Source organism: Triticum urartu, chromosome 3A (genome assembly GCF_056163025.1).
Source record: "Triticum urartu cultivar PI428250 chromosome 3A, HENAU_Tu73, whole genome shotgun sequence".
NCBI lineage: Eukaryota > Viridiplantae > Streptophyta > Magnoliopsida > Poales > Poaceae > Triticum > Triticum urartu.
Window position 1 is genome coordinate 635,792,312 of NC_141875.1, and position 18,740 is coordinate 635,811,051.

General features: G+C 45.8%; 1 protein-coding gene and 1 long non-coding RNA gene across 2 annotated transcripts; one reads left to right on the forward strand and one right to left on the reverse strand.

Moving 5' to 3' along the window:
• Positions 1–503: 503 nt before the first annotated feature.
• On the reverse strand, positions 504–3,199 carry LOC125548958 (uncharacterized). The gene is made up of 4 exons (XR_015599859.1): positions 2,742–3,199; positions 2,525–2,664; positions 1,992–2,062; positions 504–607 (listed from the first exon to the last, which is right to left on the reverse strand). It is a non-coding gene; the product is annotated as an uncharacterized LOC125548958 (long non-coding RNA).
• A 10,696-nt stretch (positions 3,200–13,895) lies between these two features.
• Positions 13,896–18,713, forward strand: LOC125545631 (GPI transamidase component PIG-S-like protein). The gene is made up of 13 exons (XM_048709643.2): positions 13,896–14,145; positions 14,247–14,925; positions 15,259–15,343; positions 15,442–15,531; positions 15,663–15,736; positions 16,174–16,258; positions 16,330–16,419; positions 16,503–16,633; positions 17,101–17,182; positions 17,266–17,313; positions 17,642–17,714; positions 17,792–17,895; positions 18,261–18,713. The coding sequence occupies exons 1-13, from the start codon at positions 13,959–13,961 to the stop codon at positions 18,384–18,386; spliced, it is 1,854 nt and encodes a 617-aa protein (XP_048565600.1). The 5' UTR covers positions 13,896–13,958; the 3' UTR covers positions 18,387–18,713.
• Positions 18,714–18,740: the final 27 nt, after the last annotated feature.

The following is an 18,740-nucleotide window of genomic DNA, read 5'->3' on the forward strand; positions in this document are numbered from 1 at the left end:
TGCAACAACATCAGCCCATCGGCGGCGGTGCGGGGCCTCCACATTGGCGCGCAGCTCGAGCAGCCCATCCACAACTCGAGCTAAATACACATGCCTTGCCACTTGATGATAAATAAAGTATGGGTTCGTTAGTTAATATATTTAATCAAATACGCCGAGTACAACATATGTTCAGTTTTATCACATCTCATATATACATTATTGATCTCATCAAACATTTTTGAATGTTAACTACATAAACAAAAGGTCATATCGTAACTCCTAACGTACATACATGAATGTTAGCACTGTCACTGTCCTAGGGGTAAAGAATCTGCATTGTTTCGTAACGAGTCTCGCCACTTTCGTCTGTTCTTGTGGTTACTCTCATAATCATAGACAATCTATTTTTGGAAAGATTGGGAGCTGTTGCAATTACGCATGTCAAGAGAAAGCTGATCAGATGCCATAAGCCCATAATCATGTGCGAAGATGAAACTTAGAACGTGCATTGCACTACAGTGAAATTTTTTACCTCTCATATTTGCAGACCCAATGGGTAATAAGTAAGACCATATGCACCCTTTCTCCGAGCCACATCATGGTCGCCCCATCTTATTCAAAAATCCTGAGCAATGAATCAAGCTGAATAATATGCATCTTATTTTACAAACTGAAGGCATATAGCAGCATACCCAAATTTCTAGCTAGCTGACCTTGCAGGTACTGAAAATTAAGTAGACAATGTTAGGAGACTCGAAAGAAGGGTTTAGCCAGCCTATGATCCGTACATTATATGATCATGTGTAGGTTAGTATTTTACGGTTTAAATCATTGGGGCTCTCCTCATCTTGTTTTGAAATAGCTCTGTTAAGACTTCTTCTGTCTATGTACATCATTGATGTATGTATGCAAAAACATATACAACAATGATTATGATGTACAATGTGACAATACAACAGTCAACACTTTTTTCTTCTAACCTCTTCATAGTCTAAGGAAACAAGGTCAAATAAAGATACTTGTGTTGCACAATAAAATAAAATAATTTGGTAGAACCAGAAATCACATTTGCTTCAGTCAAATTAAAGAGTCGTTGCACATAGACTATGAACTACATGGCATCTGAACTCACCGTTTCAGTGCTCAAACTTTTGCTCTTTAAGCTTGACGGTTTTTATTACTTCTCTCGACAAATTGTCAAGTTATCCTATGGGGAAAGCATTTGCATCATTTAGTCAAACAAGTGGAGTAACAACATGTACTCTCTCTGAACTATCATTTGGCTGTAGAACTTTAAAATCAAATCCAATTAATTGGAACTAAAGAAATACCGTAGCAAACAACTTATAGCTAGATATGACCTCTCCAATCAGCTTAAAAAAGAAGTGCCAAATCAGACTTGGATGCATCCACTAACATTTCTAAGTAGGTACAATCAGCGCTCTATTAGAAAGAAAAGGAAGAAAAAAGCATGTAGGTGGTGGTGGTGTTTCAAAAAATAATTTGACCCGCCACAATAGAAGGCAATCCAGTTTATCCTCACCGAATTGACTCGCCTTTATTTCCTAGGATGTACTGCAGGACCTCTTTGAGCTGAATAAAAAGTTCTACTAACCTAGAAACAAAATCATAAAATTACAATAAGAGTGGATTAGAGAAATTAGCATGTTGTCCTTAATAATAACAGAAAAATAAAGGTTATGGAAACTAAGTGTCAAATCTGGATAGCAATATATAGAACAGTCTCACTGTTATAGCACACCAATTTCTACAGTGAATCGTCTAAAAACACAATTTATGCACGGAGAAGTTCATATATAGTGAGTCATATATTGAAGATCTGTATATTTGTAGGTTGTAGCAAACAGTGGCAGTTCAACCAGCTTGTACGACCCATCAAAAGTATTAAGTATAAAAGCGATTCGACACGGCCGCAAAACTGCAACCTGATAAATTTTTCCAACATTGGTTGCAAACGTTTGGACAAGTTTCAGTTTAGTAAAGCTTACCATGTAGTTAAGACTGCAAATGTGGTGCATATTGTTGTCATTCTCAGCACACATTGATCGTTGGTTTGGTCCTGGGAGAACAAAGGAAGAACTCTGAAATTAGGCGGCCGCTTTCACCAATGACCGATCCACACACCGGACTCATAACCGTGTAAGATAAACAGCACAACAAAGTAGTGGAGGCATTAGCATTCAAATTCCGACCCAGCATCCGTGACCTCCCATCCATCTTAATCTCAGCACTTGATATAGACTTGCATTTATTTCAGATGTATGTTTGTGCCAAACAATTTAATATGGACGAAAAAATAAAGAGAAAAGAATGCTAGTTCTTCAGAAAGTAGAAAGAACTAATGGTTACTTCTAACCAGGGGAACTTAATTCTTAATATACAAGCAAGAATCAATACTGAAAGGACCATAATCAGAAGAAACAAATAGGCCCGTAGTAACATCATTATTCACGTGGACCATAATCAGAAATAAATGTCTTTTTCTTGTATGTGCAAGGACGGACTATGATGCTGCACCTACTTCAGGCTCTACATGAGGCCCTGCCATGGCTAGGGCTATTGGGGCCTTCTTCTTGGCCTTCGTGGTGCCTCCATTGATGACAAAAGGAGAAGTCGACATGGCATATCTCGGCGAGCCGCTTCTTCTCGTTGTTGGTTTCCCTATGGCCATGATCTAGATTTGTGGGTACGAGATTTGGATCAAGGGAAGGGAGAAGGGAGGGGAATTGGGGACTTACATAGGGGAGTCCGCGTTGATGGGGATCTTCTCAAGGTTGATCGAGTCGCACGTTTTCATCCAAGGCCGCCATTTTCTTGGGGGCACGCGGCGCTGGCGGAGACCATTGGGTGGCGGCGCAGGGGATAAAGCACGAGGAGCCTACGACTGAGGATAGAGATAGTTTGTAGAGGAGCAGGGCGGCCGGGAGCTCGATCAGCCCACGCCCTCCTCGACGTCGAGGGCGAAGTAGCTCCGGGCGGCTGCGTCGAGCCCACATCGGCGACCTCGGTCCGTCGCAAGTGGCAGGTTACGGAGGGGAACCGAGCGGCATCGGTGGTGGCGATTCTGGAGACCGATTTCCCCTGCAACTCACGAGATCGGGAGGGTGAGGGTGGGCGGCGACCAGATCGGGAGGGTGAGGGTGGGAGGCGAGAGAGAAAGAGAGGTGGGCACCCTGGACCTGGAGGCCTCGCTCGTTCCTGCCTGCGTGCGGGTCGTGGAGGGTCTTTTTTCACTGGTTTTTCTTCGGAGGTTTATTTTCGTTAGATTCTGTCGCTTGCGAGAGAACTACGTGAACGTGGTTTTGGTTGGGTTTTTTTGAACTGGGAGGTGGGAGCAGGTACCAATGAAATACCAAAAAAGACCGGGTGAGGTGGGACGAAAATAAAACCTGGAACGCGACCTACCAACTGAGACATTAGGAGTAGAGATAATGGTTTACCTTGCGTGCCGACATGCTATTAAAATGGTTATGATGTGGTATGATAGGGTGGTATCCTCTTCTGAATGATTTAAGTGACTTGACTTGGCACATGTTCACGCATGTAGTTGAAACAAAATCAACATAGCCTTCACGATATTTATGTTCATGGTGGATTATATCCTACTCATGCTTGCATTCGGTGTTGATTAATTTTAATGCATGTTCATGACTGTTGTCGCTCTCTAGCTGGTCGCTTCCCAGTCTTTTGCTAGCCTTCACCTGTACTAAGCGGGAATTCTGCTTGTGCATCCAAACCCCTTAAACTCCAAAGTTATTCCACATGAGTCCACTATACCTACCTATATACGGTATATACCTGCCATTCCAAGTAAATTTGTATGTGCCAAACTCTAAACCTTCAAATAAATATCCTCTTTTGTATACTCGAATAGCTCATGTATCAACTAGGGCTGTCTGTATCTTCCATGTTAGGCGGGTTATTCTCAAGAGGAGTGGACTCCGCTCCTCACTCACGAGATAAATGGCTGGTCACCGGGATGCCCAGTCCCATGCTTTATGCAAACTAAATCAAAATAATTGCAAACAAAACTCCCCCTGGGACTCTTGTTAGTTGGAGGCACTCGTTGTTTCGAGCAAGCCATGGATTGATGCTTGTTGGTGGAAGGGGGAGTATAAACTTTACCATTCTGTTTGGGAACCGCCTATAATGTGTGTAGCATGGAAGATATCGCCATCTCTTGGTTGGTATGTTGACAATGAAAGTATACCGCTCAAAATAGTATCCACCTCTGTTTAAAAACCGAGCTCTGGCACCTCTACAAATCTCTGCTTCCCTCTATGAACGGCCTATCTATTTACTTTTATGCTGAGTCATCATCCTCTTATCAAAAAATCACCAGTTGGAGAGCACCGCTGTCATTTGCATTCATTACTGTTAGTTTACATTGAGTATGACTTGACTGGATCTCTTTTACCATGAATTACAATGTCTAGTCGATCCTTGGTCTTTAAAGGTGCTCTGCATTTATGTTTTGCGGTCTCAGAAAGGGCTAGCGAGATACCACCTTGTTATATCATATTATGATTGTTTTGAGAAAGTGTTGTCATCCGAGTTTTATTATTATGGCTCGCTAGTTGATTATGCTATTGATATGAGTAACTTGAGACCTATGCGTTATTGCGAATGTGGTTAGTTATAATCTTTGCTGAAAACTTGAATGCTAGCTTTACATATTTACAACAATAAGAGCAAACAGAGTTTGTAAAAGTTTTTCTTTATCACTCTCAGTTTGTTAACTGAATTGCTTGAGGACAAGCAAAGGTTTAAGCTTGGGGGAGTTGATACGTAAGAGTCCACTGCAAGGAAGCCCGCGAAGATAAGCTGGTGGCGATCAAGGTCGCCAACACCAAAAGGCATGACTTCCAGTCCTTCATGGAGACTTTCATCGCTGCTTCCACTCGGATCGCTGATGGAATTGACTTGGAAGAATTCATCGAGCTTGCAAGCCCTCCTCCTGCCGAATGAACAAACTTGAGATTTAAACTTGCCTTAAATTTGCCTCGGAATGCCGAGTGGGTTCTGTAACCGTTAAACTCCTTCGGGCCTGATGCCCGAGTACTTTTATCTTCATTTTGAAACTCTTGAGATTTTATCTGATCTTGGTTTATCTTCTACATATGCCTGCTTTCGTCTTCGAGTAGAACTTGTTCTTCACTCGGAATATCCTTCGAGATGCAACTCTGAAGGAGATATCCCAGTCGACCTGCACCTTGCCGTCCTTGCGGATAAGGATGGAGTGCACTTTGTATTTGTGGCGCAGCTCCGAGGAGAGGGCTGCGGTCGACCTGCACCTCGTCGTCCTTGCAGATAGGGATGGAGCGGACATTGTACTTGTAGCGCGGCTCCGTGAGAGGATTGCAGTCGACCTGCACCTCATCATCCTTGCGGACAAGGGTGGTTTTTCGACTTAGGCGAGTACTAGGCTGCAGCTAAGTCCTCGAGTGTGAGGTTTGCTCATCACTCGGTAGGATTTTTGAAACTTAGGCGAACACGGGGCTGCAACTAAGCCCCCGAGTGTGAGGTTTTCCCATCACTCGGTAGGATTTTTGAAACTTAGGCGAGCACGGGGTTGCAGCTAAACCCCCGAGTGTGAGGTTTGCTCATCACCCGGTGGGATTTTTTGAAACTTAGGCGAGTACTAGACTGCAGCTAAGCCCCCGAGTGTGAGGTTTTCTCATCACTCGGTAGGATTTTTGAAACTTAGGCGAGTACTGGACTGCAGCTAAGCCTCCGAGTGAGAGGCCTGCTCATCACTCGGTAGGATTTTTTCAACTTAGGCGAGCACTAGACTATAGCTAAACCTCCGAGTGAGAGGCTTGCTCATCACTCGGTAGGATTTTTGAAACTTAGGCGAGCACTAGACTGCAGCTAAGCCCCCGAGTGTGAGGTTTGCTCATCACTCGGTAGGATTTTTGAAACTTAGGCGAGCACTAGACTGCAGCTAAGCCCCCGAGTGTGAGGTTTGCTCATCAGTCGGTAGGATTTTTGAAACTTAGGCGAGTACTAGACTGCAGCTAAGCCCCCGAGTGTGAGGTTTGCTCATCACTCGGTAGGATTTTTAAAACTTAGGCGAGTACTGGACTGCAGCTAAGCCTCCAAGTGAGAGGCCTGCTCATCACTCGGTAGGATTTTTTCAACTTAGGCGAGTACTGGACTGCAGCTAAGCCTCCGAGTGAGAGGCTTTCTCATCACTCGGTAGGATTTTTTCAACTTAGGTGAGTACTGGACTGCAGCTAAGCCTCCGAGTGAGAGGCTTGCTCATCACTCGGTAGGATTTTTTCAACTTAGGCGAAACGGGTTCGTAGCTAAGCCCCCGAGTGAGAGGTTTGCTCATCACTCGGTAGGATTTTTTTGACTTAGGCGAAACGGATTCGCAGCTGAGCCACCCACTGGGGGATTTCAGAAACAGACATAAACAATCGACAATCTTTTAGGAGACTGTAAAACTCTTGTCTTTGATAAACAAAATACAAAGGTGTTTTTTATTGCATCTCTGTTGTTCAAAATCTCCGATAATGAAGCGTCGCTGACGACTGTAACGGAATGATCAGAGAAATAGTGTGCAACCTTCTTTGTGGTCATGTAAATTCCATAAACAAGCTTCTGATAATGGGGATATCTTTGCTTCGATGGAGTCAGAACTTCAAAAACGTAATATACTGGGCGCTGAACTTTATAAGTTTTTCCTTCTTCTTCCCGCTCGACCGTGAGTACTGTACTGACAACTTGTCCAGTGGCTGCAATGTAAAGCAGTAAAGGCTCTTTGTTGATTGGTGCAGAAAGCACCGGCTGGGTGGAAAGCAGGGCTTTGAGCTCTACAAACGCTGCATCAGCTTCGGGAGTCCACTTGAACTTATCATACTTCTTCATCAGTCGGTAAAGAGGCAGTGCCTTTTCACTGAGACGAGAAATGAATCGACTCAGGGCGGCCAAACAACCAGTAAGCTTTTGAACATCGTGCACACGCACAGGGCGCTTCATCCGAAGAATGGCACCAACTTTCTCTGGGTTAGCGTCGATCCCTCGTTCGGAAACGAGGAAACCGAGTAACTTTCCGCCAGGAACTCTGAATGTGCACTTTGATGGATTAAGCTTGATATCATACCTTCTGAGGTTGGCAAAGGTTTTGGCAAGGTCAGCCAGCAGGTCGAAACCTTTACGTGACTTGACTACAATGTCGTCCATGTATGCTTCCCCATTCCGACTAATTTGAGTGAGTAGACACTTCTGGATCATCCTCATGAATGTGGCTCCGGCGTTCTTCAGGCCGAATGGCATAGTGACATAACAGAAACATCCGAATGGAGTGATGAAAGTCATTTTTATCTCATCGGGTCCATATAGCCGGATCTGATGGTACCCGGAATAGGCGTCCAAGAAGGACAAACGCTCACACCCCGCAGTTGAGTCAACAATTTGGTCGACGCGGGGAAGAGGAAAATGATCATTCGGGCAGGCCCGATTGATATGCTTGAAGTCAATGCACATGAGAAGTGAATCATCCTTCTTAGGGACCATGACAACATTGGCGAGCCACTCGGAGTGGTAAATCTCTCGGATGAACTCAGCTGGCAGGAGCTGAGCCATTTCCTCTCCAATTGATTTTCTCTTCTGGACGGCGGACCGTCGGAGATGTTCCTTGACTGGTTTTACTTTTGGGTCGACTCGCAAACGATGCTCAGCCAGTCCCCTGGGTATACCCGGCATGTCAGAAGGTTTCCATGCAAAGATGTCCCAGTTCTCACAAAGGAACTAGATGAGTGCTTCTTCCTATTTGCTGTCGAGTGTTGACGAGATATGGGTCGGAGCAGCATTGGGGTCGGTCGGGTGAACATGAATCGACTTCGTTTCCCCTGAAGACCGAAATGCGGATTCTGTGGCAGGCTTCTTGGCTCGCAGAAAATCACTCGGATCTGCATTTTTCTGATACTCCTGCGGTTGTACTACTGCCATCTGTGCATCGGCAATTTTTGAGCCCTTCTGGAAGCACTCTTCTGCCTTCCTCCGATTGCCAGTGATAGTGATTACTCCTTTGGGGCCAGGCATCTTCAATTTGAGATACACGTAACATGGTCGAGCCATAAAACGTGCATAAGCGGGTCTCTCCAGAATGGCATGGTAAGCACTCTTGAAATCTACTACCTCAAACATCAACTTTTCCTTGCGGTAATTCTTGGAATCACCGAAAACCACATCAAGTGCGATCTGGCCGAGTGACTGAGCCTTCTTGCCATGTATAACACCGTGGAAACTCATGTTGCTTTCACTAAGCTTGGACATCAGAATGCTCATTCCCTTCAAGGTTTCAGCATAAAGGATATTCAGACCACTGCCACCATCCATCAGCACTTTAGTCAGTCGAGTGCCTTCGACTACTGGGTCGACCACTAACGGTTGCCTCCCAGGGGTGGCTATATGCGCTAGGTGGTCCGATTGGTCGAACGTGATGGCAGTCCGGGACCACTTCAAATAACTGGGTGTTGCCGGAGCAACCATGTTCACCTCCCTGTTAATAACCTTCAATCGACTTTTGCTTTCAACATCAGCAAAAATCATCAGCGTGGAATTGACATTGGGAAAACCATCACCATCTTCTTATCTATCCTCTCCTCTGTCCGACTCCTTTTCCTTCTCTTTGGGTTGTTTCTCTCGGAACTGCTGGATCAGGAGATGGCACTGTCGAGTGGTGTGTTTAGGGTAAATGAGATTCCCCTCTTCATCTTTTTTGGTATGAATATGGCAGGGTAAATCCAACACATCATTCCCATCTTGATCTTTAACCTTTTTGGGAGTCCAGGGCCCTTTGGGTTTTCCCTTGAATTCCCCTTGAGCAACAACTAAAGCTTCACCAGGAGCAGCTGGTTCGGCCTTTCGTTTCTGTTTCCGACTGGAATTCCCTCCTTCGGTTTCTTGGGTGACTGTTTTATGTTTGCCACTCCGGAGTCGGTCTTCCTCTTCACCATTGGCATATTTGGTGGCAATCTCCATCATCCGAGTCAGAGTCATATCTCCTGTCCGACCAAATTTCAGATTCAACTCCCGATACTTGGTGATCTGACACGTTCTCCATTGTATGGTGTAACGTGATCCATCTCTGAATATAATCCCTCAAGGTTTCATTCGGTTTCTGAACACAACACTGCAATTTTGTCAACCCTGCCGGCCTTTTGCAAGTGCCTTCAAAGGTTCTAACAAATACTCGAGCAAGTTCCTCCCAACTATATATGCTGCCAGGAGCCAACTGATTCAACCACGCTCTGGCAGAGCCCTCCAACATCAAGGGGAGGTGTTTCATGGCCACATCATCATTGCCACCACCAATCTGCACAGCCACTCGGTAATCCTCAAGCCAAGTGTCTGGCTTGGACTCGTCGGTGAACTTGCTGACTCCAGTCGCCAACCTGAAGTTGGGAGGAATCACTGCTGCTCTGATGGCTCTGCTGAAACACTCGGGTCCTGAAACGTGTACCCTGCTTCCAGTCGGATGATCTCTATCGTGGCCTTCTCTATGAGCTTTGTTTCTATCGACCAGACCTTGAACGAGGATAGACCTTGCATCAAAGCCTGGCTCTCTAGGGTCGACTGGAATTCTTCGTTCGCCGCTGTGGGGGCGCCTATCATCTTGCCGCCGAGGCACGTATGACCCGCTCCTTGGAGGAGGCGTGGGCACTCAACGACGGTCGTCGTGGTCGAGTCGATGATCATACTGCTCGCGGTTCTTGTACTGATCTTGCTGGTACCCACGTCCCTCACACCGCGGAGGCGATCTTGGGCTATGGGCAGATTGGACAGTATTTGCCACCACAGACCTGCTATGAATCCTATTCCGCGACTGAGATACTGTTGTATTCTGCTCCCCCGCTGCCCGGAGTAAAGCCCAGATCTGCATCAAACCTTGGCCAGCTTCTGACTGGGAAGGTTGAATTGACTCTGCTATTCGAGCTGCAGCTGTGAGATTCTGGATCGGAGTTTGGTATACCTGAGTCGGAGGCGGAAAAAGTTGTTGTTGACTGGACTCGGGGATCCGCTGCTGAGCACGCTCGTCGAGTGCGCGCTGGAGGTTCTCCAGTCGAGTGCGCTCAGCCAAGTTGGCCAGGCGCGCCTCCTTCAAGGCCTGGGCCTCAGGGGTTTCTCCAACGATAGGAGTGTGAAGTGCATCCATATTACGGCGGCGAAGATCTTCCCTCCGCTGCGAAGAGAGGGGTTCGGGGCGGTACTCCTCGTGAACACGCTATGGATCGCCGCCGCCATTGCCACCGCCTTCATGGGTGAAGCCAGGAGGAGTGCGTGGTCCATTGACCATCAAGACTTCCGCCGCGGGGTCGCTGCTGTCGCATTCAGACGCAGTCTCGACGGAGCCAGTCGACAGATCGAACAGGCCGTAGAGAGTTTCATCGGGCTCGATCGCCGCGATTTATGGGGTGGACGATTGGCGGGCCACCGCGTGCCTCACCCACCGCTGAAGCCGCAACCGACCGGATCACTAGCGCCGGTGAACAACAGAAAGGGAGGTTGTCGTAGGAGTTGACTAATACGGAGTCGACGGTTGCCGAAGAAGGACGCCGCGAACGCATGCGCGGAAGTGCGTCGCCCCGCGGACGGGGAGCGCCTCGACGTCGAGTGGAGCCTCGTGGAGCCAAGCGGAGTCGTCGGCGATGAAGACGAGCGCGCCGAGACGGATCTCGCGGCCTTCAGCCAATCCTCCGCCAGAAACCATGATGATGGGAATCGGAAGAATCGCAACTTCTCCAATAAACTGCTAAGACACCTGCCCCACGGTGGGCGCCAACTGTCGTGGATCTAAGACTGACAGTAGAATGGGGGGTAAGTATGAGGAGGCAAGATCCTAGCTATGAAGTAGTTCTACACACGAGTTTTACGAGTTCAGGCCCTTCTCAGAGGAAGTAACAACCCTACGTCTCGGTGCCCTGAGGCGGTCGACTGGATTATGTGTGTGTGAGAGTTTACAAAAGAAGCGAACCCTTGTGCCTGTGGAGGAGGGTGGCTTATATAGAGTGCGCCAGGACCCTAGCCAGCCCACGTTACAAAGGGTTTAAGGTACATTAAAGGGGAGACGTTACTGGTAACGCTAGTAAATAAAGAGACATAATGACCATTAAAGCTATGAGGTGATGCTCGACCGTTGCAGTTCGGAGTGACCTTAGACCTTCTGGTGGTCGAGTGACAATCTCCACGGTCGAGTGACTTCAAGTCTTCCGAGTGGAAGTCCTCATGGTCGAGTGGATGATGACTCCTCTTCGAATGCTTCTGGTTTGAGGATGACGTCCTAAGGGAGGGTGTCTAGGTCAGGCCTATGACCCTACCTAGGTACATATCTTCATCACCTACTGTCACTGAGAAAGGACACCGCAAGATTGAACCCAAAGCTAAGCGCTTCTCCCATTGCAAGAAAGATCAATCTAGTAGGCCAAACCAAATTGATAATTCGAAGAGACTTGCAAAGATAACCAATCATACATAAAAGAATTCAGAGAAGATTCAAATAATGTTCATAGATAAACTTGATCATCAACCCATAATTCATCGGTCTCAACAAACACACCGCAAAAGAAGACTACATCGAATAGATCTCCATAAGAGAGGGGGAGAACTTTGTATTAAGATCCAAAAAGAGAGAAGAAGCCATCTAGCTAATAACTATGGACCCGTAGGTCCGAAGTAAACTACTCACACTTCATCGGAAGGGCTATGGTGTTGATGTAGAAGCCCTCCGTGATCGATGCCCCCTCCGGCGGAGCTCCGGAAAAGGCCCCAAGATGGGATCTCCTGGATACAGAAAGTTACGGCGGTGGAATTAGGGTTTGGCTCCGTATCTGGTAGTTTGGGGGTACATAGGTATATATAGGAGGAAGGACTACGTCGGTGGAGCAACAGGGGGCCCACGAGGGTGGAGGGCGCGCCTGGGGGGGTAGGCGCCCCCCTACCTCGTGCCTTCCTCGTTGATTGCTTGACGTAGGGTCCAAGTCCTCTGGATCATATTTGTTCCGAAAATCATGTTCCCGAAGGTTTCATTCCGTTTGGACTCCGTTTGATATTCTTTTTCTGCGAAACCCTAAAATAGGCAAAAAACAGCAATTCTGGGCTGGGCCTCTGGTTAATAGGTTAGTCCCAAAAATAATATAAAAGTGTATAATAAATCCCAATAATGTCCAAAACAGAATATAATATAGCATGGAACAATAAAAAATTATAGATACATTGGAGACGTATCAGGGTATCGTTTTGAAGCTAGTGCTGGTTGGAGGGGACAAGAGGAGGAGCGGTGTTTCATCTTGCCCATTGATGACGGCGGATCTCGGCGGTGTGGCGCAGTGGAGACTCGGCGCCCGATGCGCGGAGATGGACTCGCGCAGGAGGATGACGATGTCTGGTGTCGTGATGGCGTCGGCGGCAGCTAAACCAGGCAAGGTACATGCAACAGTACAACTCTGAAGATGGATTGGTGGTAGGTGGCCGCGGCGGCCTCATACCCGGCAGGCGTGCTGGTTGAGGAACACGCCGGACTGGTGGTCTTAGATGTTAGGTTTGGCCGCGATGTCTGTTTGGTATTAGGCCCAGACTATTAGCGCCCCTTCATCAACTGGATAGGAGTTGCGACAGATGCTGCGTAGACGGTAGCTTTAGTTTTACTGTTGTATGACTTTGTAAGATTTTGTTTCAATAATTAATAAAATAGTTGTATGCATCGTCCAAATGCAGAGGTCAAGGGTCTTCCCCTTTTTCTAAAAAAAAACCTTTGCCATCCCATCAACATGTAGGATAACTGGCATGTGATCTGAATGCTCAAGAAATCCATCTACTACCGTATACCCAAGGAAACGAACACACCAGGTAGGTGTGGCAATAACTCTATCAACTCCATCGGACCCCCCTTGAGAGACAAATCCTCTTGATCTAGGGTTCTTGGCCATGCGTGGTAAACCCTAAAACTATGATCCTAGGATCTTCACCATCATTGTTGTTTTCCCGCTGCTTTCTGCTATGATCAATGAAAATGCCAGTAATTGCTGGATCTTTCAAGACATTCCCGAATATAACCATCAGCTATGTAGTTACTATTCCTGCAAGTAAAAATATCATCCCCGAAATAGAGGTCCTGCAAATGACAAAACATAAGAGCATCACAAAAGTTTTGCATGTATACATGATTACGGGATAACCCCCATGTTTTTCATAGTTGAGCGTCGATCCATGGCAAAGACTCCTGCATGCGCAACGTCCGCATCAGTTTCCACGTATTTGTCGTCTTTTCTATTTTCAACTCCCCATAGATTCATGTGAGATGCCATTTAAAACCGAAAGTGCCATTCTACACCCAGAAGCAAATGCTCCTGGTGTGAACAGTAAAATAAAAAAAATGCAAAAAAAATTGAAAAAAATTTGGCATACTTTCGCAAATGTTTGTCGTGCATGCAAAATTTCATCGCGAAATTACATTGGTGGAAGTCGTGCCAAAAAAACAAAATCGAAGCTCGAAAATGCTTTTGTAAGTAACATTTTCATAGCATCAATTTTGTTTTTTTACCATGCCTTCCATCAATGTGATTTTCCGATGAAATTTTGCATGCATAACAAACATTTGTGAAAGTATGCCACAAAAAAAATTCAGATTTTTTTGATTTTTTTTTATTTCACTGTTCACACAAGGAGCATTTGCTACTGGGAACGCCTTCCGAGGGTTAGGAATGCCTTTGGAAGTTCTTCTTCTGCTTGGGCAGGCCTCACGGTTGGGCTTCTCGGCGAGGGCGAGGCCTTTGGAAGTTCTTCTCGCGCTTTTGGGCAGCTCCGTTTCTCCCTCCTCGGCCCATCACACTCTTTGGGAAAAAAAATGTATAGCCGGCCGCACCGCGGGCCCATATTTCAGTTCAGCAGGCTAACTACTGTACCGGCAAAGCCAGCTGATCCCTTCCCCAATTCCGGCCACTCGAAAAATGGCGGAGATCGCCGGCGACGAGACCCCACCGCTACCTTCGTCTTCCGGCGCCGAGGAATCCTCTCTCCTCTCGTCCCCTCCCTCGCCCACCGCCACCAGCGGGGACGAGCCACCGCCGCGCACGAGGAAGCCCGGCACGAAGCGTCTCGTCCTCACCGCCTCGGTCCTCCTCTCCTTCCTCGTCGGTACTACCCCCCACCTCCCCAAATCTCCATAGTTCTAGGCCTTTTTTTTTCTCTTCTCTTCTTCGTGTAACCCGCGCGCATCTCGCTTTCTCTCTCCGTAGGACTGCCCTTGCTGCTCAAATCCACCGAGATCCACCGGTCGCCGCTGCCCTCCGATGCAATCGCCGACCTGTCCCGCCGCCTCCAGTCGCACCCTCCCTCCTTCCCCTGCGGTCTCCACGCGGTCTTCCTCCGGTCCGGCCCTGGCTCCCCCGTCGCCTCCCTTGCCGATCAGCTCGAGCGGGCAATCTCGACCCAGCACCACCTCCTCCCCGCGTCTTCTACTGCCGGGAACATCTCCGTGTCAGTCACCGTCCAGTCGGACGGTGGCTGCACCAGCAGCGCGGCTGCCGCTTCGCCTTGGCGATGCGGCTTGGTGAGCGCTGCAGACTCGTTCCATGATGATGAGGTGTTCGATGAATTGCTGCACTCTGCATTGGGTGGTGGTGATGGGGATGGGATGAAGGTTTACACTATTGTCATTGCTGAGGATGATGATGGAAAGGGGACGAGGGTTGTGATTGGAAAGCACCGTCATGCTTGGGTTGTTGGGAAGGTCGATGAGGCCGAGGCTGTGTCACTTATTAGCAAGGTGTTCATCAAGTATTTCATGAATGGCGGTATTGAAGAGGGTGAGACAGGCATTGGGAAAGGCGAGTTCATGCCAGTTGGTTCAGATGGGAATGTTGTTCTTTCATTCAGCTTGTTGAATGCTGATCCAAATGATTGGGTCTATGATTGGTAAGAACAGAAACATTACATTATGTAATTCAAGTTATTGCTGCATGTCTGCTATGGGTTCAAATATAACTTTGTCCTGTGATGTGATACATTTGTTTAAATAAAGTACAATGACAGTAATATTACTGAGGAATTATGGGAACATATGTCAGCACTGACTATAGACATCTGTTAGCTCCCTCGTTTAGAATCAATTGCAGTTTATTTGGTTGTAGTTAGCTAGTACTCCCTTCGTTCCATAATTCTTGTCGTGGTTTTTGTTCAAACTAGTACATGCTATTATTGCTGCTGCTGTTAGAAACTTTACTTTACACTTAAGCCTCCCACATGCAGGGAGTTCAAAAATATTGGCGAGAGAATCCTTACTCCTGTGGTCGAGGCCCTGCGACCAGTTGCTGATATCAATATAGAGAGTCAGGTGCTTTTTTGCCTTGTTTGGGCCAAGCTTGCCTCCTCTATCTCTTCTAAAGGTGTCAATATTAATAAGTACTATACAACTTCCCCTGTTCTTTCCAGGTTCTCTACCACACTCCGAAGTCGTCCTATTCTTATTCTGACGATAAATTGGGGGGCAATGTCCTTAGTATGGGAGACATTCCTTTCTTTGTATGTTTCTGACTTAGTCTGCATATGAAATCTAGTCTTGCCCATTGCTTCTTTATTTGCATAACTGCTTGTTAATGCCTGCTTTTTTAAGTGTCAGCTGTACTAATTTAGCGGTGCAATCAAATTGATAGGTAAACTCAAATGAGTGGCACTTGGATACATCGATTTCAGCTACAGGACGATCAAAAGTTCTTCAGTTTGTGGTGTATGTTTATTTAGATCACATCCGCATCCTTGAACTTTTTCTGCTCTTTACTTTGCAACGCATGTCATGATATGATCAATGTTCTTAAACATATTACAGAAAAATACAAGTAGGACAATGCTGGCTTGCTACTCTGAATTTGCTTCATTTTGTGATCATACTCACTTTTCATCTGCCAAACTGCTGGTAGATATATGTGATCCCATTGTCTTTTGATGATGCTCTGTCCCCATTGCTGGATAGTTATTTTTTTTCTGTTTCACTAAACAGCACCCTTTACAGAATATGTCGTATTTTAATCCAGTATTCTGGTTTTCCAAGCATACGCAGACATAGGATAATATCTTAAAAGTTTCTGAATACTAAGTGTAATATATATTTTATGAACTTTGTGGATGGTCATTAGTCATCTGAACTGCTTGTTCTATAATGAACAGGTATATTCCATCTGCAAGGGAATGCCCTTTGTATTTGCAGCTTCCAGATGGGGAGCTTTCGAAAACTAATGCATTTATTTCCCCAGTAAGTACTATGCACCTTTCTTGTGCTGTCCAGCTTACCATTTTTCTTGACAGTGTTATCCTATTATGTAGATGTGGGGAGGTGTTGTTATTTGGAACCCACCAGGCTGTTCACTTGGTTCAAAGAAGGCGCATGGGACTCGGAGACAAATGTCATCACAGGTGTGTAGAATTCATCATCTATTGTCTTTGCCTTCTTATATGTTTGCAAGTTCATTGTACGCTGAAGCATTGATGTGCAACAGGAACTTATGGAGACTCTGGAAATCTTCATTGGGCAGCTAAGACAGTTATTTGGTCTAAAACCAAACTATCATGCACAAGGCATGGATGTGGCAACTAAATTCCTAGTTAGTGAAAAGGGGTTTGCGCAATGGTGAGCATATCACCCTGCTTTTTTAATAGGATACCATGACACAAAATCATTTTGTTATGACAGCACGATTTCACAAAATCCGGATTGCATATTTCGTTTATCTGTAGTCACATCGGACTTGAGAACATATTTGGCATCATTATTATCAAATTCTTGTTAAAACAGTTTTCAGATTTCCAAATCATCGGCATTGTAGTATGCATAATATCAGGGAACACATTCATCAAGTTCAGTGCTTGTCTAAATATCATATCTGGAATTATATGATTACTTTGTAATTGGTGCGGGAAAGTCTGTCTATTTTTTATACTTTATAACTACACGGTTCAAGGTCACAGCCGTTCTAAGTTCAGACACTTAGTTTTTGGTTAACTGTTGAACCTGTTGATCTCTAAGGTTCTTTACAGGAGTTATCTTCGAAGACTCTTAACAATTATTACTGGTTTCTTGTTTCATAACTCTCACAGGGAATTGGATTTACTATACAGACATCATGCATGTTCCAACCTTTTGTCATGTGTCGCCACCTTGGAATCTCTTTCCAGCTTGGTATTACATCAGAATTTCTGAATGAGATAATATAAATTGTTGTTCTTCACACAGATGCCGACGAATGTTGTTTCTGTTGACAGGTCCAATCGCTCCCAAGAATGATTGTTATGGATGAAATTGGGAGGCAGGTTTGTTCCTCTACCACTCTTGCTGAATGGATAGTTCACGGCCATCTGTAGCAGTACTTCTTTATTTATTTTTCTGCTACTGTTTTTGACTCTGGGTAAGCAGCAGAATATTCAGACAAAACTCCACATGCCTCATGACCCTGAACATTCATGGAGTCCATTGTTATTATCTCTAGTTCTTCACGTAGTTATAGTATAAAGACCCTGAACATTCATGGAGTCCATTGTTATTATTTCTAGTTCTTCACGTAGTTATAGTATAAAATCACTTCATAAGTTCATAGTGAGGTCAGGTTTTTTCTGACGTCTGTCAAGTAATGTTTTCCAGGTAGAGCTTTCACTTGAAGCCGCAAGCTTAGCTCAAAGGAACGCCACTCTTGGAATAGGTGACTCTTCTGCAGGCAAGTTTGGCACACATTTTATTGCACATGTTACGTGGAGACTGTAAAGGTTTTATTAACACTATGCTGTTGTGCAGTGTCTGCAACGAGAGCAAGGGCTTTGGCTGAGGACGCATTTTTCCATCCGTCCATTATGTCAATCAGTTATGCTTCCGTGGAGCACTACTTCGCCATTTACATGGTTAGTATTCACTGAACTATAGACCTCACTTAAGTTTACGTTTGGCAGGTTGGTACTTTCGAATTGTTTGTCCTAAACAAAAAAGTAAAAATAAACTAGTGTTATTGCTACATTCTTCAACCTTGGATTTTAAAGCAAGGCTATAGCATTGTAGTCAGCAGCCGTAGCCACCTCCTCTTATGTGAGTCGTGATGTTGAGCGAAAGCTGTACACGGGTAACTCCCATGTTCCTTCAACAGTTCCACCTTTGAAGTGTTGTCTAATAATACAGGATTAGTATAGATTTAACCATGAATGGAGCGTCGTTGAAGACTTGGAAGTCCACACAAGCTGCCCTGTAAATTGACTTTATTTTTAATTTGCAGCCATTCTTTGCGCCAGTGTGCTTGCATGTGCTGCTGGCGGCGATCAAAGAGCTGAAACGCTACAAGGTGGAGCGGGCCAAGTACTCGGCGTTCCTCGCCTCCCAGTCCCAGGCGACGACCTCCTGAAGTCTTTGATCCATCCATCAATCCATCATCGGTGACAGGCTGCAAAGCATCGCTGGCTTTCTTCACGCCTGGTATCGTCATCGATCATCCCACGGAGTTTGACAGGTGACGGAAGGTATGGTAGATAGTGGCATCCTAGGCAGGCGAGTAGGAGGGGGTCTAGTCTACCTGCGCGCGTGTAAACCTGTAACTTATTACAGTATGTGGTAGATCTTGCTTATAGTCCGGGGCCGAGGACCCACATTTTGTTCGTAGAAGAATACTTGCCCTCTCACATGAAGAAATCCGTGTCAATTTCCAAGTTCCAACGGTACCATTTTTTTTTTACCTTTTGGTCGAATCATCAATCATCTC

What these genes read in the sequence shown, in the direction of transcription:
- LOC125545631 (XM_048709643.2), top strand. Translation starts at nt 13,959, where the DNA reads ATGGCGGAGATCGCCGGCGACGAGACCCCACCGCTACCTTCGTCTTCC. An exon ending in CCTCCTCTCCTTCCTCGTCG is followed by an intron (nt 14,146 to 14,246) that starts GTACTACCCCCC and finishes CTCTCTCCGTAG; the next exon opens with GACTGCCCTTGCTGCTCAAA. An exon ending in TGGAATCTCTTTCCAGCTTG is followed by an intron (nt 17,183 to 17,265) that starts GTATTACATCAG and finishes TTCTGTTGACAG; the next exon opens with GTCCAATCGCTCCCAAGAAT.